Genomic DNA, 20,173 nt, shown 5'->3' with positions numbered 1-20,173 from the left:
ATTTCCATCAGGCCGGGAAATCAGTTTTGCCTTGGCGGTGGAAATCCACGGACCCCCCCCCACCTTGGATGAGTGGTATGTGGTGGTCACTCAGATTTATCACATGGAGAATCGTATTGACGTCACTCCGGAGTGTTTCCTCCCCTTTTTTGTCTGTGATGCCTTTCCATGATATTCTTTATTGCCTCCTCCTTTCTACGGTTCATTGTGAAGGAGAAGTTTTATTTCTTTCTACTTTTCGTATATTTGAATTTTTTTTGTAATTTGCTTACTGATGGGTTTTTTTTACATCTGGTATTGTTTACTACCGTTACCATGACACCCGCTGAGCCTCTCATGACTGATGCCCGCTGAGCCTCTAATGACTGATGCCCGCTGTCTCCCATGACTGATGCCTGCTGAGCCTCCCATGACTGATGCCCGCTGCGTCTCCCATGACTGATGCCAGCTGAGTCTCCCATGACTGATGCCCGCTGTCTCCCATGACTGATGCCTGCTGAGCCTCCCATGACTGATGCCCGCTGCGTCTCCCATGACTGATGCCCGCTGAGTCTCCCATGACTGATGCCCGCTGCGTCTCCCATGACTGATGCCCGCTGAGCCTCCCATGACTGATGCCAGCTGAGTCTCCAATGACTGATGCCCGCTGAGCCTCCAATGACTGATGCCCGCTGAGCCTCCAATGACTGATGCCCACTGAGCCTCCCATGACTGATGCCTGCTGAGCCTCCCATGACTGATGCCCGCTGCGTCTCCCATGACTGATGCCAGCTGAGTCTCCCATGACTGATGCCTGCTACGTCTCCCATGACTGATGCCCGCTGAGCCTCCCATGACTGATGCCAGCTGAGTCTCCAATGACTGATGCCTGCTGAGCCTCCAATGACTGATGCCCGCTGAGCCTCCAATGACTGATGCCCGCTGAGCCTCCAATGACTGATGCCCGCTGAGCCTCCAATGACTGATGCCCGCTGAGCCTCCAATGACTGATGCCCGCTGAGCCTCCAATGACTGATGCCCGCTGAGTCTCTCATGACTGATGCCCGCTGAGTCTCCAATGACTGATGCCCGCTAAGCCTCCAATGACTGATGCCCGCTGAGTCTCCAATGACTGATGGTTGCTGCATCCCTTGATTTGCCTTATATCAGTGTATATTCTGTACTCCTTCTGTAAACCCCTCCTCTTATGGGACATGTAGTCCCTGTTTTTTTTTTCTTTGTATAATTTCTATGGCTGGAAAAAAAAAACAGGAAGTCATACTTACCGGTCCCTGTGCCCCTGCAGCAGCACCAGCTCACTGTTGGGCACCGGTCACCTGTTTCTCCCTGGTTCCTGTGTCGTCGTGCCCGCTCAGCCAGTCAGTGACCACAGAGGTGTCTCGCCCCCATTACCTGGAGCATGTTGGTGGAGATGAGGATGAAGAAGTTATGGTTATCCCCCCTATAGGTGAATCCACCAGCAGATGCCCTGAGATTCCAGCGGTGTCACCGTGATCCCCAACCTTGCAGGCAGCAGCATGGCCGCACCTGCTTCATTACCTGCAGGTGGCATCTGTACCAGGTGACCTTTGCTCCTGTGTAACCCCAGCCATAATCTGAACATGGACCCATATCCTGCTGACATTATACCTGGATTTGCACTGCAATGAACAGCAGCCATTCTCCTCATAACATTATGAAATTACAATTACAGCATCTCACACATTCTGCTAAATTACTCCAAAGTTCATTATAAACAATGTGGAAGTGAATGAGCGGAGACGGAACCATAGATCACTGCTCTTGTTTGCTGGGGAAATATTATAATACCGGACGCAGCTTTCTCTCTGCAGTTCCTGAAGCTGCTTCCGGTAAGTGAGGTCGAGGGAGCAGAGAGGTCATGTGACAGAGCTCGGCTGAAAATACACGGGGCCGTGAGGGGGCGGAGCATGCTGCCTAGCAACCAGTTGGTAGAGATGTGTAGCGTATACTGTGTGAAAGAAGGCGTGGTCTGTTGGTTGCTATGGGCAACAACTTCTTATATTTCCCTTTTTATCAAACGAATCCTAGTTTGTGCAGATAGAGCAGAGAATTACATGATGAGCAGTGTAAGAAGATACAGCAGTGTGCAGTGCACTGTGTGTGTGATACCCCAGAGCCCCTCAGCTAATAGACACCAAACCAGCCCCCTACACTAATACAGACCCCAGACCAGACCCCTACACTAATACAGACCCCAGACCAGCCCCCTACACTAATACAGACCCCCAGACCAGACCCCCAAACTAATACAGACCCCCAGACCAGACCCCTACACTAATACAGACCCCCAGACCAGACCCCTACACTAATACAGACCCCCAGACCAGACCCCTACACTAATACAGACCCCCAGACCAGACCCCTACACTAATACAGACCCCAGACCAGACCCCTACACTAATACAGACCCCCAGACCAGACCCCTACACTAATACAGACCCCCAGACCAGACCCCCTACACTAATACAGACCCCAGACCAGACCCCTACACTAATACAGACCCCAGACCAGACCCCTCAGCTAATACAGACCCCAGACCAGACCCCTCAGCTAATACAGACCCCAGACCAGACCCCTCAGCTAATAGACACCAAACCAGACCCCTACACTAATACAGACCCCAGACCAGACCCCTACACTAATACAGACCCCAGACCCCTACACTAATACAGACCCCAGACCAGACCCCTACACTAATACAGACCCCAGACCAGACCTCTACACGAATACAGACCCCAGACCAGACCCCTAAACTATTACAGATCCCCAGACCAGCCCCTAAACTAATACAGACCCCAGACCAGACCCCTCAGCTAATACAGACCCCAGACTAGACCCCTACACTAATACAGACCCCAGACCAGACCTCTACACTAATACAGACCCCAGACTAGACCCCTAAACTAATACAGACCACAGACCTGACCCCTAAACTAATAGAGACCCCAGACCAGACCCCTAAACTAATACAGACCACAGACCAGACCCCTACACTAATACAGACCCAGACCAGACCCCTAAACTAATACAGACCCCAGACCAGACCCCTACACTAATACAGACCCCAGACCAGACCCCTACACTAATACAGACCCCAGACCAGCCCCCTACACTAATACAGACACCAGACCCCTAAACTAATACAGACCCCAGACAAGACCCCTAAACTAATACAGACCCCAGACCAGACCCTTAAACTAATACAGACCCCAGACCAAACCCCTACACTAATACAGACCCCAGACCAGCCCCCTAAACTAATACAGACTCCAGACCAGACCCCTCAGGTAATACAGACCCCAGACCAGAGCCCTCAGCTAATAAAGACCCCAGACCAGACCCCTAAACTAATACAGACCCCAGACCAGAGCCCTAAACTAATACAGACCCCAGACCAGAGCCCTAAACTAATACAGACCCCAGACCAGACCCCTACACTAATACAGACCCCAGACCAGACCCCTATACTAATACAGACCCCAGACCAGACCCCTACACTAATACAGACCCCAGACCAGACCCCTAAACTAATACAGACCCCAGACCAGACCCCTCAGCTAATACAGACCCCCAGACCAGACCCCTAAACTAATACAGACCCCAGAGCCCTAAACTAATACAGACACCAAACCAGCACCCTACACTAATACAGACCCCAAACCAGCACCCTACACTAATACAGACCCCAGACCAGACCCCTACACTAATACAGACCCCAGACCAGACCCCTACACTAATACAGACCCCAGACCAGACCCCTCAGCTAATACAGACCCCAGACCAGACCCCTACACTAATACAGACCCCAGACCAGACCCCTCAGCTAATACAGACACCAAACCAGACCCCTACACTAATACAAACCCCAGACCAGACCCCTACACTAATACAGACCCCAGACCAGACCTCTACACTAATACAGACCCCAGACCAGACCCCTAAACTAATACAGATCCCCAGACCAGCCCCTTAACTAATACAGACCCCAGACCAGACCCCTCAGCTAATACAGACCCCAGACTAGACCCCTACACTAATACAGACCCCAGACCAGACCTCTACACTAATACAGACCCCAGACCAGACCCCTAAACTAATACAGACCCCAGACCAGACCCCTCAGCTAATACAGACCCCAGACCAGACCCATCAGCTAATACAGACACCAAACCAGACCCCTCAGCTAAAACAGACACCAAACCAGACCCCTACACTAATACAGACCCCAGACCAGACCCCTACACTAATACAGACACCAGACCCCTCAGCTAATACAGACCCCAGACCAGACCCCTCAGCTAATACAGACCCCAGACCAGACCCCTAAACTAATACAGACCACAGACCTGACCCCTAAACTAATAGAGACCCCAGACCAGACCCCTAAACTAATAGAGACCCCAGACCAGACCCCTACACTAATACAGACCCCCCAGACCTGACCCCTACACTAATACAGACCCCCCAGACCTGACCCCTACACTAATACAGACCCCAGACCAGACCCCTCAGCTAATACAGACCCCAGACCAGACCCCTACACTAATACAGACCCCAGACCAGACCCCTCAGCTAATACAGACTCCAGACCAGACCCCTACACTAATACAGACCCCAGACCAGACCCCTCAGCTAACACAGACTCCAGACCAGACCCCTAAACTAATACAGATCCCAGACCAGACCCCTAAACTAATACAGACCCCAGATCACACCAAGAAACTAATACAGACCCCAGACCAGACCCCTAAACTAATATAGACCCCCAGAGCAGCCCACTAAACTAATACAGACCCCCTAAACTAATACAAACCCCCAGACCAGACCCCTAAACTAATACAGACCCCAGACCAGACCCCTAAACTAATACAGACCCCAGACCTGACCCCTAAACTAATACAGACCCCAGACCTGACCCCTAAACTAATACAGACCCCCCAGCCGAGACCCCTAAACTAATACAGAACCCTAGACCAGCCCCCTAAACTAATCCAGACCCCAGATCAGACCCCTAAACCAATCCAGACCCCAGAACAGACCCCTACACTAATACAGACCCCCCCCCCCCCCAGCCCAGACCCCTAAACTAATACAGATTCCAGCCCAGACCCCTAAACTAATACAGGCCCCAAACCAGACCCCTAAACTAATACAGACCCCAGACCTGACCCCTCAGCTAATACAGACCCCAGATCAGACCACTAAACAAACATAGACTCCAGACCCCCCTGACAGTCTCTTTATCCTCCCTGCTGACAGTCCCCTCATACTCCCTGCTGACAGTCTCCTCATACTCCCTGCTGTCAGTCTCCACCTTCATCTCCCTCCTCCCCCTGTTCTGTACCTCTACACTGACCTGACCCCCAGACCTGACCCCTATACCAATACAGACCCCAGACAACACCACTAAACTAATACAGACCCCTAGACCAGAGCCCTAAACTAATACAGACCCCAGACCTGACCCCTAAACTAATACAGACCCCTGCCCAGACCCCTATACTAATACACACCCCAAACGAGACCCCTACACTAATACAGACACCAGACCAGACCCCTACTCTAATACAGACACCAGACCAGACCCCCTACACTAATACAGACCTCAGACCAGACCCCTAAACTAATACAGACCCCAGACCTGACACCTAAACTAATGCAGACCCCAGACCAGACCTCTACACTAATACAGACCCCAGACCAGCCCCCTAAGCTAATACAGACCCCAGACCAGAGCCCTAAACTAATACAGACCCCAGACCAGAGCCCTAAACTAATACAGACCCCAGACCAGACCCCTACACTAATACAGACCCCAGACCAGACCCCTATACTAATACAGACCCCAGACCAGACCCCTACACTAATACAGACCCCAGACCAGACCCCTAAACTAATACAGACCCCAGACCAGACCCCTAAGCTAATACAGACCCCCAGACCAGACCCCTAAACTAATACAGACCCCAGAGCCCTAAACTAATACAGACACCAAACCAGCACCCTACACTAATACAGACCCCAAACCAGCACCCTACACTAATACAGACCCCAGACCAGCCCCCTACACTAATACAGACCCCAGACCAGACCCCTACACTAATACAGACCCCAGACCAGACCCCTCAGCTAATACAGACCCCAGACCAGACCCCTACACTAATACAGACCCCAGACCAGACCCCTCAGCTAATACAGACACCAAACCAGACCCCTACACTAATACAAACCCCAGACCAGACCCCTACACTAATACAGACCCCAGACCAGACCTCTACACTAATACAGACCCCAGACCAGACCCCTAAACTAATACAGATCCCCAGACCAGCCCTTTAACTAATACAGACCCCAGACCAGACCCCTCAGCTAATACAGACCCCAGACTAGACCCCTACACTAATACAGACCCCAGACCAGACCTCTACACTAATACAGACCCCAGACCAGACCCCTAAACTAATACAGACCCCAGACCAGACCCCTCAGCTAATACAGACCCCAGACCAGACCCATCAGCTAATACAGACACCAAACCAGACCCCTCAGCTAAAACAGACACCAAACCAGACCCCTACACTAATACAGACCCCAGACCAGACCCCTACACTAATACAGACACCAGACCCCTCAGCTAATACAGACCCCAGACCAGACCCCTCAGCTAATACAGACCCCAGACCAGACCCCTAAACTAATACAGACCACAGACCTGACCCCTAAACTAATAGAGACCCCAGACCAGACCCCTAAACTAATAGAGACCCCAGACCAGACCCCTACACTAATACAGACCCCCCAGACCTGACCCCTACACTAATACAGACCCCCCAGACCTGACCCCTACACTAATACAGACCCCAGACCAGACCCCTCAGCTAATACAGACCCCAGACCAGACCCCTACACTAATACAGACCCCAGACCAGACCCCTCAGCTAATACAGACTCCAGACCAGACCCCTACACTAATACAGACCCCAGACCAGACCCCTCAGCTAACACAGACTCCAGACCAGACCACTAAACTAATACAGATCCCAGACCAGACCCCTAAACTAATACAGACCCCAGATCACACCAAGAAACTAATACAGACCCCAGACCAGACCCCTAAACTAATATAGACCCCCAGAGCAGCCCACTAAACTAATACAGACCCCTAAACTAATACAAACCCCCAGACCAGACCCCTAAACTAATACAGACCCCAGACCAGACCCCTAAACTAATACAGACCCCAGACCTGACCCCTAAACTAATACAGACCCCAGACCTGACCCCTAAACTAATACAGACCCCCCAGCCGAGACCCCTAAACTAATACAGAACCCTAGACCAGCCCCCTAAACTAATCCAGACCCCAGATCAGACCCCTAAACCAATCCAGACCCCAGAACAGACCCCTACACTAATACAGACCCCCCCCCCCCCCAGCCCAGACCCCTAAACTAATACAGATTCCAGCCCAGACCCCTAAACTAATACAGGCCCCAAACCAGACCCCTAAACTAATACAGACCCCAGACCTGACCCCTCAGCTAATACAGACCCCAGATCAGACCACTAAACAAACATAGACTCCAGACCCCCCTGACAGTCTCTTTATCCTCCCTGCTGACAGTCCCCTCATACTCCCTGCTGACAGTCTCCTCATACTCCCTGCTGTCAGTCTCCACCTTCATCTCCCTCCTCCCCCTGTTCTGTACCTCTACACTGACCTGACCCCCAGACCTGACCCCTATACCAATACAGACCCCAGACAACACCACTAAACTAATACAGACCCCTAGACCAGAGCCCTAAACTAATACAGACCCCAGACCTGACCCCTAAACTAATACAGACCCCTGCCCAGACCCCTATACTAATACACACCCCAAACGAGACCCCTACACTAATACAGACACCAGACCAGACCCCTACTCTAATACAGACACCAGACCAGACCCCCTACACTAATACAGACCTCAGACCAGACCCCTAAACTAATACAGACCCCAGACCTGACACCTAAACTAATGCAGACCCCAGACCAGACCTCTACACTAATACAGACCCCAGACCAGCCCCCTAAGCTAATACAGACCCCAGACCAGACCCCTAAACTAATACAGACCCCACACCAGACCACTAAACTAATACAGACCCCAGACCAGACCACAAAACTAATACAGACCCCAGACCTGACCCCTAAACTAATACAGACACCAGATCAGACCTCTAAACTAATACAGACCCCAGACCTTACCCCTAAACTAATACAGACCCCAGACCAGACCCCTAAGCTAATACAGACCCCAGACCAGACCCTTAAACTAATACAGACCCCTGCCCAGACCCCTATACTAATACAGACCCCAGACCAGACCCCCTACACTAATACAGACCTCAGACCTGACCCCTATACTAATACAGACCCCTAAACCAATACAGACCCCAGACCTGACACCTAAACTAATGCAGACCCCAGACCAGACCTCTACACTAATACAGACCCCAGACCAGCCCCCTAAGCTAATACAGACCCCAGACCAGCCCCCTAAACTAATACAGACCCCACACCAGACCACTAAATACAGACCCCACACCAGACCACTAAACTAATACAGACCCCACACCAGACCACTAAACTAATACAGACCCCAGACCTGACCCCTAAACTAATACAGACACCAGATCAGACCTCTAAACTAATACAGACCCCCAGACCAGAGCCCTAAACTTATACAGACCCCAGACCACACCAAGAAACTGATACAGAGCCCAGACCAGACCCCTAAACTAATACAGACCCCCAGAGCAGCCCACTAAACTAATACAGACCCCTAAACTAATACAAACCCCCAGAACAGACCCCTAAACTAATAGAGACCCCAGACCAGACCCCTAAACTAATACAGACCCCAGACCCTAAACTAATACAGACCCTAGACCAGACCCCTAAACTAATACAGACCCCAGACCAGACCCCTAAACTAATACAGAACCCTAGACCAGAACCCGGAGCTAATACAGACCCCCTAGACCAGCCCCCTAAACTAATCCAGACCCCAGATCAGACCCCTAAACCAATCCAGACCCCAGAACAGACCCCTACACTAATACAGACCCCCCCCCAGCCCAGACCCCTAAACTAATACAGACCCCAGCCCAGACCCCTAAACTAATACAGATCCCCAGACCAGCCCTTAAACTAATACAGACCCCAGACCAGACCCCTCAGCTAATACAGACCCTAGACTAGACCCCTACACTAATACAGACCCCAGACCAGACCTCTACACTAATACAGACCCCAGACCAGACTCCTAAACTAATACTGACCCTAGACCAGACCCCTCAGCTAATACAGACCCCAGACCAGACCCCTCAGCTAATACAGACACCAAACCAGACCCCAGACCAGACCCCTACACTAATACAGACCCCAGACCAGACCCCTAAACTAATACAGACCCCAGACCAGACCCCTACACTAATAGAGACCCCAGACCAGACCCCTAAACTAATAGAGACCCCAGACCAGACCCCTACACTAATACAGACCCCAGACCAGACCCCTAAACTAATACAGACCCCCCAGACCTGACCCCCTACACTAATACAGACCCCAGACCAGACCCCTAAACTAATACAGACCCCAGACCAGACCCCTCAGCTAATACAGACCCCAGACCAGACCCCTACACTAATACAGACCCCAGACCTGACCCCTATACTAATACAGACCCCCAGACCTGACCCCTATACCAATACAGACCCCAGACAACACCACTAAACTAATACAGACCCCCAGACCAGAGCCCTAAACTAATACAGACCCCAGACCTGACCCCTAAACTAATACAGACCCCAGTTCAGACCCCTAAGCTAATACAGACCCCAGACCAGACCCTTAAACTAATACAGACCCCTGCCCAGACCCCTATACTAATACACACCCCAAACGAGACCCCTAAACTAATACAGACCCCAGACCAGACCCCTACACTAATACAAACACCAGACCAGACCCCTACTCTAATACAGACACCAGACCAGACCTCTACACTAATACAGACCCCAGACCAGCCCCCTAAGCTAATACAGACCCCAGACCAGCCCCCTAAACTAATACAGACCCCACACCAGACCACTAAACTAATACAGACCCCAGACCAGACCACTAAACTAATACAGACCCCAGACCTGACCCCTAAACTAATACAGACACCAGATCAGACCTCTAAACTAATACAGACCCCAGACCAGAGCCCTAAACTAATACAGACCCCAGACCACACCAAGAAACTAATACAGAGCCCAGACCAGACCCCTAAACTAATATAGACCCCCAGAGCAGCCCACTAAACTAATACAGACCCCTAAACTAATACAAACCCCCAGACCAGACCCCTAATACAGACCCCAGACCAGACCCCTAAACTAATACAGACCCCAGACCTGACCCCTAAACTAATACAGACCCCCCAGCCGAGACCCCTAAACTAATACAGAACCCTAGACCAGCCCCCTAAACTAATCCAGACCCCAGATCAGACCCCTAAACCAATCCAGACCCCAGAACAGACCCCTACACTAATACAGACCCCCCCCCAGCCCAGACCCCTAAACTAATACAGACCCCAGCCCAGACCCCTAAACTAATACAGACCCCAGACCAGACCCCTAAACTAATACAGACCCCAGACCTGACCCCTCAGCTAATACAGACCCCAGATCAGACCACTAAACAAACATAGACTCCAGACCCCCCTGACAGTCTCTTTATCCTCCCTGCTGACAGTCCCCTCATACTCCCTGCTGACAGTCTCCTCATACTCCCTGCTGTCAGTCTCCACCTTCATCTCCCTCCTCCCCCTGTTCTGTACCTCTACACTGCAGCATCAGCCCCCTACATCTCATCAGCAGCGCTGCCAGACAGAAGCACTGTACAGCCTGCCCCAGCACAGGTGAGCCCGGGCTCTACTGTGCATTTATGCCAGACCATGCTGGGACTTGTAGTACGCCAGTGCTTAAAGGGGTTATCCAGCGCTACAAAAACATGGCCACTTTCCCCCCTACTGTAGTCTCCAGTTTGGGTGGGGTTTTGAAACTCAGTTCCATTGAAGTAAATGGAGCTTAATTGCAAACCGCACCTGACCTGGAGACAACAGTAGGGGGAAAAGTGGCCATGTTTTTGTAGCGCTGGATAACCCCTTTAAGTGTGTATTTATGTATAGGCCATGCTGAGACTTATAGTACCTCAACATTACTTTTATTAAAAGGGTTTATACAGGATTAGAAAAAGCACAGCTACTTTCTTTCAAAAAATAGCACCACCCCTGCCCTCAGGTTGTGTGAGGTATTACAGCTCATCTCTATTCTTCTAGTCAATGGAACTACAAAATCACATAGAGGACAGAAGAGGTTATTTTCTAGGATATGCTGGGACTTGTAGTGCCTCACTGTTCCTATGTGTATTATAGTCTAGGCTATGCTGGGACTTGTAGTGCATCACTGTTCCTATGTGTATTATAGTCTAGGCTATGCTGGGACTTGTAGTGCCTCACTGTTCCTTTGTGTATTATAGTCTAGGTTATGCTGGGCTTTGTAGTGTCTCACTGTTCCTATGTTTATTATAGTCTAGGTTATGCTGGGCTTTGTAGTGTCTCACTGTTCCTATGTGTATTATAGTCTAGGTTATGCTGGGCTTTGTAGTGTCTCACTGTTCCTGTGTGTAGTAATTTCCAGGTTATGCTGGGCTTTGTAGTGCATCACTGTTACTGTGTGTTTCTATTCTTATCTAGGTTTACCCAATTAAATACATCACTTGTGGACCCTCATCTATCCCCTGCGGCCCCCTTTTTGGTTTTCATCTTCTGCAGATACAATAGGCGGGCAGACGTTCAGACGGTAAGTACAGACAGCGCGTCCGTCTCACCATATAGAAGGGTCCGTACAGACAGGGATCCGGCTCACCGTATATGAGGGTCCGGCTCACTGTATAGAAGGGTCCGACTCACCATATAGAAGGGTCCGGCTCACCGTATATAAGGGTCCGGCTCACCGTATAGAAGGGTCCGTACAGACAGGGGTCCGGCTCACCGTATAGAAGGGTCCGTACAGACAGGGGTCCGGCTCACTGTATAGAAGGGTCCGTACAGACAGGGGTCAGGCTCACCGTATAGAAGGGTCTGGCTCACCGTATAGAAGGGTCTGTACAGACAGGGGTCCGGCTCACCGTATAGAAGGGTCCTTGCAGACAGGGATCTGGCTCACCGTATAGAAGGGTCCGTACAGACAGGGGTCCGGCTCACCGTATAGAAGGGTCCGTACAGACAGGGATCTGGCTCACCGTATAGAAGGGTTCGTACAGACAGGGGTCCGGCTCACCATATAGAAGGGTCCGTACAGACAGGGATCCGGCTCACCGTATATGAGGGTCCGGCTCACTGTATAGAAGGGTCCGACTCACCATATAGAAGGGTCCGGCTCACCGTATATAAGGGTCCGGCTCACTGTATAGAAGGGTCCGGCTCACCGTATAGAAGGGTCCGTACAGACAGGGATCCGGCTCACCGTATATGAGGGTCCGGCTCACTGTATAGAAGGGTCCGACTCACCGTATAGAAGGGTCCTGCTCACCGTATATAAGGGTCCGGCTCACCGTATATAAGGGTCCGTACAGACAGGGATCCGGCTCACCGTATAGAAGGGTCCGTACAGACAGGGGTCCGGCTCACTGTATAGAAGGGTCCAGCTCACCGTATAGAAGGGTCTGTACAGACTGGGGTCCGGCTCACTGTATAGAAGGGTCTGGCTCACTGTATAGAAGGGTCCGTACAGACAGGGGTAAGGCTCACCGTATAGAAGGGTCTGGCTCACCATATAGAAGGGTCTGTACAGACTGGGGTCCGGCTCACTGTATAGAAGGGTCCGGCTCACTGTATAGAAGGGTCCAGCTCACCATATAGAGGGGTCCGGCTCACTATATAGAAGGGTCTGGCTCACCGTATAGAAGGGTCTGTACAGACTGGGGTCCGGCTCACTGTATAGAAGGGTCCAGCTCACCATATAGAGGGGTCCGGCTCACTGTATAGAAGGGTCTGGCTCACTGTATAGAAGGGTCCGTACAGACAGGGGTCAGGCTCACCGTGTATAGAAGGGTCCGTACAGACTGGGGTCCGGGTCCGGCTCACTGTATAGAAGGGTCTATACAGACTGGGGTCCGGTTTATCGTATAGAAGGGTCAGGCTCACCGTATAGAAGGGTCCGTACAGACAGGGGTCCGGCTCACCTTATAGAAGGGTCTGGCTCACCGTATAGAATGGTCTGTACAGTCTGGGGTCCGGCTCACTGTATAGAAGGGTCCGGCTCACTGTATAGAAGGGTCCGGCTCACTGTATAGAAGGGTCCGGCTCACTGTATAGAAGGGTCCAGCTCACCATATAGAGGGGTCTGGCTCACTGTATAGAAGGGTCCGTACAGACAGGGGTCAGGCTCACCGTATAGATGGGTCCGTACAGACTGGGGTCCGGTTTATCGTATAGAAGGGTCCGGCTCACCGTATAGAAGGGTCCGGCTCACCGTATAGAAGGGTCTGGGTGTGACATATGAATCTTTGTATCTTTAAATCCATTAGTGTTGATTGTCACACGGAATAGAGATGTTGTATGGTGTTTGGGATCTGCCACCTGAGTCCTTAGTCTAATATTGGAGCCTTCGGCTCTGTATACATAATCAATTAGGAAAATAGAAAAAACATCCCCTCCTCCGCACAGTATTGTATATACAATAACCGTATATCAGCTAGGGGTTAACTCCTAAGTGACCACACACATATGGCAGCCCGGCTACATACAGTTTATATCCATATAACGCATATAGCCCACATAAAATCGTCGCCAGGTTTTTGGATACTTCAGATACAGCAGTGTACCGCAGTATGTAAGATTATTCTGCCTAAACGTGTCACTATAGGGCGTCATACACCCATAAGACAAGGAGGAATGCTACGTTGTGACCCCCAACCCCCGCTTTAGTATATCTGTTTTTTACTTTTTCTATGGCTTTAACTCTAAAAGCCTTAGGTCAGTGTTTCTCAGCCTTTTCAGAACTACTGCTCCCAGCATACCCTGACAGCTGAAGGCACCTCCATATAACCATACCTCCGACAATGATCTTAGGTCTACGAGCAGCTGTAAAGGTTCCCATACACCTTAGACTTTAGACTGCCAGACCTGCTGCTAGCGGCAGGTTCAGCTGTCAATTTAAAGGGGTATTCCACTCAAACATAACTTTTGATATGCTACTGCCCATGGTGAGACTAACAATTCCTTCCATACTTGTTATTATCTATTCAGTCTCTTTCCCCCAGTTCTCAGCTGCTGCTTTCTGCTAAAGACACAAAAATCTGTGAGTAAGCTTTTCTCTCTGTCTGCCCCTCCTTCCTTCTGAGATGGCTGATGTAAACAAGTCCCTGGCAGGCTTTATCTGCAACATTGTAGCTTCTTTGTAATGCTGGGAGGATTAATCACAGTGAGTTCATCTGCAAATTGACCTCAGAATAACCCTCCCAGCATTACAAAGAAGCTACAATGTTGCAGATAAAGTCTGCCAGGAACTTGTTTACATCAGCTGTCTCAGAAGGGAAGGGGGGGGGAGAAAGAGAGAAATGCTCACACAAAGATTTTTGTGTCTTCAGCAGAAAGCAGCAGCTAAGAACTGGGGGAAGGAGACTGAATAGATAACAAGAAGTATGGAAGGAATTGTTAGTCTCACTATGGGCAGCAACATATCAAAAGTTATGTTTGAGTGGAATACCCCTTTAGGCTATGTTCACACAACATATATTTTCGTAAAATTACGGCCATTGTTCAAATCGGCAACAACAACGACAACAACCTTTTACGGATATATATGTTGCCTTGTCTTGTCTGGGATCCCTTCTGGAGTGTATACACATAGTACATATATACATACACATAGTATACGCTCCAGCCGGAAACCCTTGCGCCACCGCAAACAACTGAAATGTCAGTTTTCTGCGGCCATTATTCATTGAAAAGCAGCCGCAGAAACCCCTGTCAGTTCACACAATAGAGCGTGCAGCTCTGGCCGCAAGCTCCATAGCGTGCAGTGGAGAGTTCTGATGCGGGCGTGCACGGATGCGCCCGCATCAGAACTCTGCGGCATTAAAGATCATCTGGCCAATACTGCAGTACCAGCCGGCATGATCTTTTCAGAGACCGGCCGATCCATGACCCTGCCGGGTCACGGAATGGCTGGTCTCTTACGCTATGTGAACATAGCCTTAAGGTGTATGGGGGTCTCCCGAATGACAAAACCACAGTCTGAGCTCTCTGGCTGCTGGTTACCCCTCACTATAGAGAACACAGGACACATAGAGCGCTCAGTCATGCAAAACATTCCTGTGTATGGGGGTCTCCCGAATGATCACCCTGATGATGTCGGTGGTCATTGGGTCGGCCATGATGGAAAAATCATTGTCCAACCCCGTTATTCTGAGAGAGATAAGCCACTGTCAGAGCTTTCTGGCTGCGGCTTATCCCTCCCCATAGAGAACACAAGAGCGCATGTGATAAACATTCCTGTGTATGGGGAGCACAAGGGACTGGGGAAATAACTCGACCATCAGTCATTGCAGGTGTGTGGCCACTTTAAGGCTGCCATCTTTATCCATAACCTCCTCAGTGTTTTATTTTCAGGAACTTCCTGTCTTTCCAGTCTGATCCAGAGCAGGTGTCACCTCCGCCCTATGTTCCCAGATGCTTGGGGAGTGCATGTCATTACATACACAAGCCTGCACACAAGGTATTCCTGTTATAGCGTCCACTAGGTGGCAGTATGGAACCCCTCCTTGTCTTAGTTATCTTGCGTGTAAGCTGTAACCTTGTACGTATTACACAGAACAATGTATACAGACATCTATCTCATGCCAAGTGACCGCTACATGGCTGTTTGCGAGTGCAAATCCGGTTTCCAGGTAGGAAGGTGTTGGAGCTTGCAGCTGAGACAAATATGTTCTCGAACAGTTAATCCCAAGTACACAGCTGACAGCACGCCATAGCTGAGGCCGCGGGTATGTCTAGATTTATATGGCATTTACTATATACTAGTTATATGGTGGGAGGAAGGATACAGGGATGGGCAAGGGCTGTGTCAGGAGACCTCAGAACTACAGCTCCCATCATGCACTGACAGCAAAACCAGAGACATGTGGCTGTCCATCCAATGCAAAACTACAACTCCCATCATGAACTGACAACCAAACCAGAGACCTATGGCTGTCAATCTATTGCAAAACAACATCTCCCATCATGCCCTGACAGCCAAACCAGAGACCTGTGGCTCTCCATGCAATGCAAAACTTCATCTCCCATCATGCACTGACAGCCAAACCAGAGACCTGTGGCCGTCCATCCAATGCAAAACTACAACTCCCATCATGAACTGACAGCCAAACCAGAGACCTATGGATGTCAATCTATTGCAAAACTACAACTCCCATCATGCACTGACAGCCAAACCAGAGACCTGTGGCCGTCCATCCAATGCAAAACTACATCTCCCATCATGCCCTGACAGCCAAACCAGAGACCTGTGGCTGTCCATCTATTGCAAAACTACATCTCCCATCATGCCCTGACAGCCAAACCAGAGACCTGTGGCTGTCCATCTATTGCAAAACTACATCTCCCATCATGCACTGACAGCCAAACCAGAGACCTGTGGCTGTCCATCTATTGCAAAAATGAATCTCCCATCATGCCCTGACAGCCTAAGGTGGGAGATGAAGTTCTGCAACAGTGGGACTGGCGACCAAGCAGAAGGGAATTACGGTTATAGAGGAGGGGATTCTGCAGGAAAGCCTGCACTCTCCCATAGAAAGCCACTTTGTTTATGACAGCGTGCAGCTCCACCTTAAATACTCATTGGTTAACATTGAAGGGAATTTAAGGTGGAACCTGATAGCTGTAGAATTTACACAATAAATTCCAGACGATACCTGTAATATAGGAGAGGCGACTACTCCTCCTTATCTCACCGTATCTGGTGGTATCTCTGCAGATGAGTAAGGGCCCTATTGCACTGGAGGATTATCGTGAAAAAAATCGTTATATCATTTGAAATTAAATTACAATCTTTGCGTGTGTATGCAGGTAACAATGGAAAAAAAAACATTCCTGTGTCATTCATTGTTAAAGAGGTAGTTTTGTAGATTTATAATTTACTTCTATTAAAAAAAATATGTATATCCATTCTTCCAGTACTTATCAGCTGCTGTATGCCCTGCAGGAAGTTGTGTAGTTGTTTCCAGTCTGGAGGGAAGGAGAGGTTTTCTATGGGGATTTGATACTTATCTGGCCATTTCCTGACAAGGACAGAGATGGCAGCAGAAAGCACTGTGTCAGACTGGAAAGAACACACCACTTCCTGCAGGACACACAGCAGCTGATAAGTACTGGAAGACTGAAGATTTTTAATAGAAGTAAAATACAAATCCCTGACATTTTCTGGCACCAGTTGATTTGACAGAAGTTTTTTTTTTGGTGAACACCCCCTTTAATATCCTGTACTAAACACTTCACTAACATGTGTGAGAGATAGCAAGGCTGAACGTGTAAGGTCAGTGGCCCTTTAAATAATAATTCTGCTATACTGGCTGTCTCCTAGATCCACCAGCTCTGCACCCACCTCCATATCTACCTGGCTGAAAGATGAGACTCCAGCTGCTGACCTGGGACGTGAAGGACACCCTGCTCCGTCTACGTCATCCCGTTGGGCAGCGGTACCAGGCTGAAGCCAAGAGCAGGGGCCTTCAAGTGGACTCGGCCCTTCTGGAGTCCTCCTTCCGGCAGGTGTACCGCCAGCAGTGTCGTGTGTTCCCCAACTATGGCCTGTCCCAGGGTATGACTTCCCGCTGGTGGTGGCAGGACGTGGTGTCTCAGACATTCCGCCTCTCCGGTGTCCAAGACGAGAAGATCCTCCATCCGCTGGCTGAGGCCCTCTACGCAGATTTCCAGACCTCTAAGAACTGGGAGGTGCTGCCCGGCGCCAGAGAGGCACTTAAAGGGTGCGCCGAACTGGGGCTCAAGATGGCCGTGATCTCCAACTTTGACCGGAGATTGGAGGATATCCTCAGGAACGTTGGCTTAGATGGACATTTTGATTTTGTGCTGACCTCTGAGAGCGCCGGGGTAGCTAAGCCAGATGTGGCCATTTTTCACAAGGCCCTTAAGCTGGGGGACGTGATACCGCAGTGCGCAGCTCACGTCGGGGACGACTACATGAACGATTATAAGGCAGCGAGGCAAGCCGGGATGTACAGCTTCCTCCTCCAGGAACATCTCAGGGAGGACATCCCCTCAGATCACGTGATCCAGTCACTAGATCAGCTGATCCCCAGACTGAGGGGGCTTATAAAATAACAGGGGGGCTCATCTTAAAGGGGTCTCTATATAAATTCTTACTAAAGGAAGATATATAAGTTCTCACTCTGCTGCCAGTTTAGCGGTTTCTAGGGATGTGTTGCCTAACAACCACTTTACAAAAGACTAGTTGCTAGGCAGTATGCCCATAGCAACCGGACTGTCGGACTCAGTTAGACTGGTGCTAGGGGAGGAGAATGGCGGCAGTATGTTTCTGATTGTCAAATCCAATAAATAAATTATTACAGATTATGTGCGGAAAATGATTTCTTTAACCTAAAGAGCTTGTCCAGGCAACATTTACCTGTCCCCTATCCACAGTATAAGGAACAAGTAAGTGATTGCGGGGGGTCTGTACAGCACGTGACCGGCGGCTCTATTCATTCCTATGGAGCTGCCAGAAAGAGCTGAGTAATGGTGGTTTTACACGGAACGATGTATCGTTCGAATTTGATCGATAACGGTCGAATTGGAACGATAATCGTACGTGTAAATGCAGTGAACGATCAAGCGACGAGCGAAAAATCGTTCATTTTGATCTTTCAACAAGTTCTCAAATCGTCGTTGATCGTTCGCAAAAAATTCGCAGATTGTTCAGTGTAAACATTCTTTCAACGATTTCCCCTATGTGTGAGATAGGCTTAATCGATCGCAAAACGAATATTCTGTACGATGTATCGTTCCGTGTAAACGCTGATCGTTATACAAAAAAAATCGTTCATTCAAAATCGTTAATCGTGCGATTGGGCGAATTATCGCTCCGTGTAAAACCACCATAAGGGCCCTATTCCACCGGACGATTATCGTTTGCATAATCGTTAACAATTAACGATCTCAAACGACCGCTATTGCGAAAGACCTGAAAACGTTCGCTCATTTCCATGGAACGATAATCGTTACTTATGATCGTATTTGCGATCGTTTTTTCTTCGCTATTTCTTCGCTATTGCGTTTGTATCTACTGTGAACGACCGAACGACGTCTTATTCAATGTGAACGATTTGCGAAAGTTTTGCGAACGAGCAACAATAAAAATAGATCCAGGTCTTATAAAGCGATCAACGATTTCTTGTTCGGTTGTTAATCGTTAACAGCATTTCAACCAAACGATTATCGTTTAGATTCGAACGATTTAACGATAATCTGAACGATAATCGTCCAGTGGAATAGGGCCCTAAGCTGGAAAGTTCTTGCTCAGCTCTTTTGGGCAGCGAGCCACCAGTCACACCCGTACCCGCGGCTGTATTCATAATAAAAAAGCCGGGGGGCCGATATGGAGATCACCGGGTGGTACGGAGGTAGGACTCCCTGCAATCTCATACTTTTCCCTTATCCTGTGGATAGAGAACAAGTTAATTTTGCCTGGACAACCTCTTTAATTCTTGATCCCATGTTGGGAAAGCTGGGTGATCAGTCTGCCATTACAAGGATGGTCACTTAGCTTTCCCAGACTCCTGAACGACAAATACAGCTTATAGTTATACAGTATTACAGAGAAGTACCCTTGCCACTCAGGAGTTTGGGAAAGTTGGGTGACAACCTTTGTAACCACGGCCAGAGAGGTTGTCACTTAGCAGTCCTTCCCAGTGCCCCTTTTATACTGCATTACTAGGAATACTTGCTGATCAGGAGTCTGGGAAAGCTATATGACAGCCCATGTAATGGCCACTAGATAGGTTGTCAGCCTGATTCCCTACCTGGCCCATTACAGGGGT

At 49.6% G+C, this 20,173-nt stretch overlaps 1 protein-coding gene across 9 annotated transcripts; it reads left to right on the top strand.

Moving 5' to 3' along the window:
- Window positions 1–1,831: 1,831 nt before the first annotated feature.
- Window positions 1,832–18,705, top strand: HDHD3 (haloacid dehalogenase like hydrolase domain containing 3). Of its 9 annotated transcripts, XM_069986278.1 has the most exons (5): window positions 2,070–2,087; window positions 10,909–10,976; window positions 11,814–11,919; window positions 15,735–15,840; window positions 17,704–18,705. In XM_069986278.1, the coding sequence occupies exon 5, from the start codon at window positions 17,748–17,750 to the stop codon at window positions 18,456–18,458; it is 711 nt and encodes a 236-aa protein (XP_069842379.1). In that variant the 5' UTR covers window positions 2,070–2,087; window positions 10,909–10,976; window positions 11,814–11,919; window positions 15,735–15,840; window positions 17,704–17,747; the 3' UTR covers window positions 18,459–18,705. The 9 variants fall into 9 exon arrangements, with proteins under 9 accessions (XP_069842383.1, XP_069842377.1, XP_069842384.1 ...); XM_069986282.1 differs by lacking the exons at window positions 2,070–2,087; window positions 10,909–10,976 and adding an exon at window positions 1,832–1,850; XM_069986276.1 differs by lacking the exons at window positions 2,070–2,087; window positions 10,909–10,976 and adding an exon at window positions 1,858–1,945.
- The last annotated feature ends 1,468 nt before the right edge of the window (window positions 18,706–20,173 follow it).

The sequence above is a fragment of the Dendropsophus ebraccatus genome, chromosome 10, assembly GCF_027789765.1.
Source record: "Dendropsophus ebraccatus isolate aDenEbr1 chromosome 10, aDenEbr1.pat, whole genome shotgun sequence".
Classification (NCBI taxonomy): Eukaryota; Metazoa; Chordata; class Amphibia; order Anura; family Hylidae; genus Dendropsophus; species Dendropsophus ebraccatus.
This window is presented reverse-complemented; position numbering and strand designations above follow the sequence as displayed.